Source organism: Myotis brandtii, unplaced genomic scaffold (assembly GCF_000412655.1).
Source record: "Myotis brandtii unplaced genomic scaffold, ASM41265v1 scaffold1347, whole genome shotgun sequence".
Classification (NCBI taxonomy): domain Eukaryota; kingdom Metazoa; phylum Chordata; class Mammalia; order Chiroptera; family Vespertilionidae; genus Myotis; species Myotis brandtii.
In genome coordinates, this window is record NW_005354788.1 from 683,794 (window position 1) to 684,433 (window position 640).

At 59.5% G+C, this 640-nt stretch overlaps 1 protein-coding gene across 1 annotated transcript in view; it reads right to left on the bottom strand.

Moving 5' to 3' along the window:
• The window catches only part of LOC106725087 (ral guanine nucleotide dissociation stimulator-like), a 26,546-nt gene extending 25,960 nt beyond the window's left edge, over positions 1 to 586 (bottom strand). Inside the window, exon 1 of the mRNA XM_014534976.1 lies at positions 536 to 586. Coding sequence (XP_014390462.1) covers positions 536 to 586 — 51 coding nt within the window. The remainder of the gene's footprint in view (positions 1 to 535) is intronic.
• Between the last annotated feature and the right edge of the window lie 54 nt (positions 587 to 640).

A 640-nucleotide genomic window follows, 5' to 3' on the forward strand; every position in this document is an offset into this window, starting at 1 on the left:
TCCCAGGAGGTGAGGGGACATTGGGAGACATACAGGAGACACCTGCCCACGACTCCTCCGATGGGAGAGGCCTACGCACCTGGAAACTTTCCCCCACGTCTTCCTCAGACGATGGAAAGACATGCTATGCAGAGCGGCCAGGATGGCGTGCAGGGAGGAGAAGTTTCTTAGGGTTCTGCACTCATGGGGAAGGGGAGACATGGGCTGTGAGATGGGAGCTGCAGCTGTAGCTTCAATCCCCCTTGAATGACACCCATTCATGCTGGGACAGATGCTCAGGGTGGGCACGTTTAGCACCCAAAGACCAACTCTCAGAGCGAGGAGGATCCCAGCTCAACCCAAGGAAGGGGCCAGGTAGGAAGTGAGTCTCCCAACACCGGGACATGGGAGTCAGGGTCCGCATGCCCCTGGCAGAGAGGACCTAGAGGCTGTGCTGGGGCTCCGACCTCAGGCCTCAGTCCTGAGAGCTGACCAAGCAGCAGAGGCATTTTTCAAGGCTCCGCATAGGGACGCTGCTGGGCCTCCCCTCACAGACCTTGGCCACCTTCATCCAGTGCGCCACCACTTTGGCCCTGTCCCGGGCCATCATGCTTGGGTCCCCAAGGCAGGTGGTGATCACACAGGTGGCCACATGACAGAA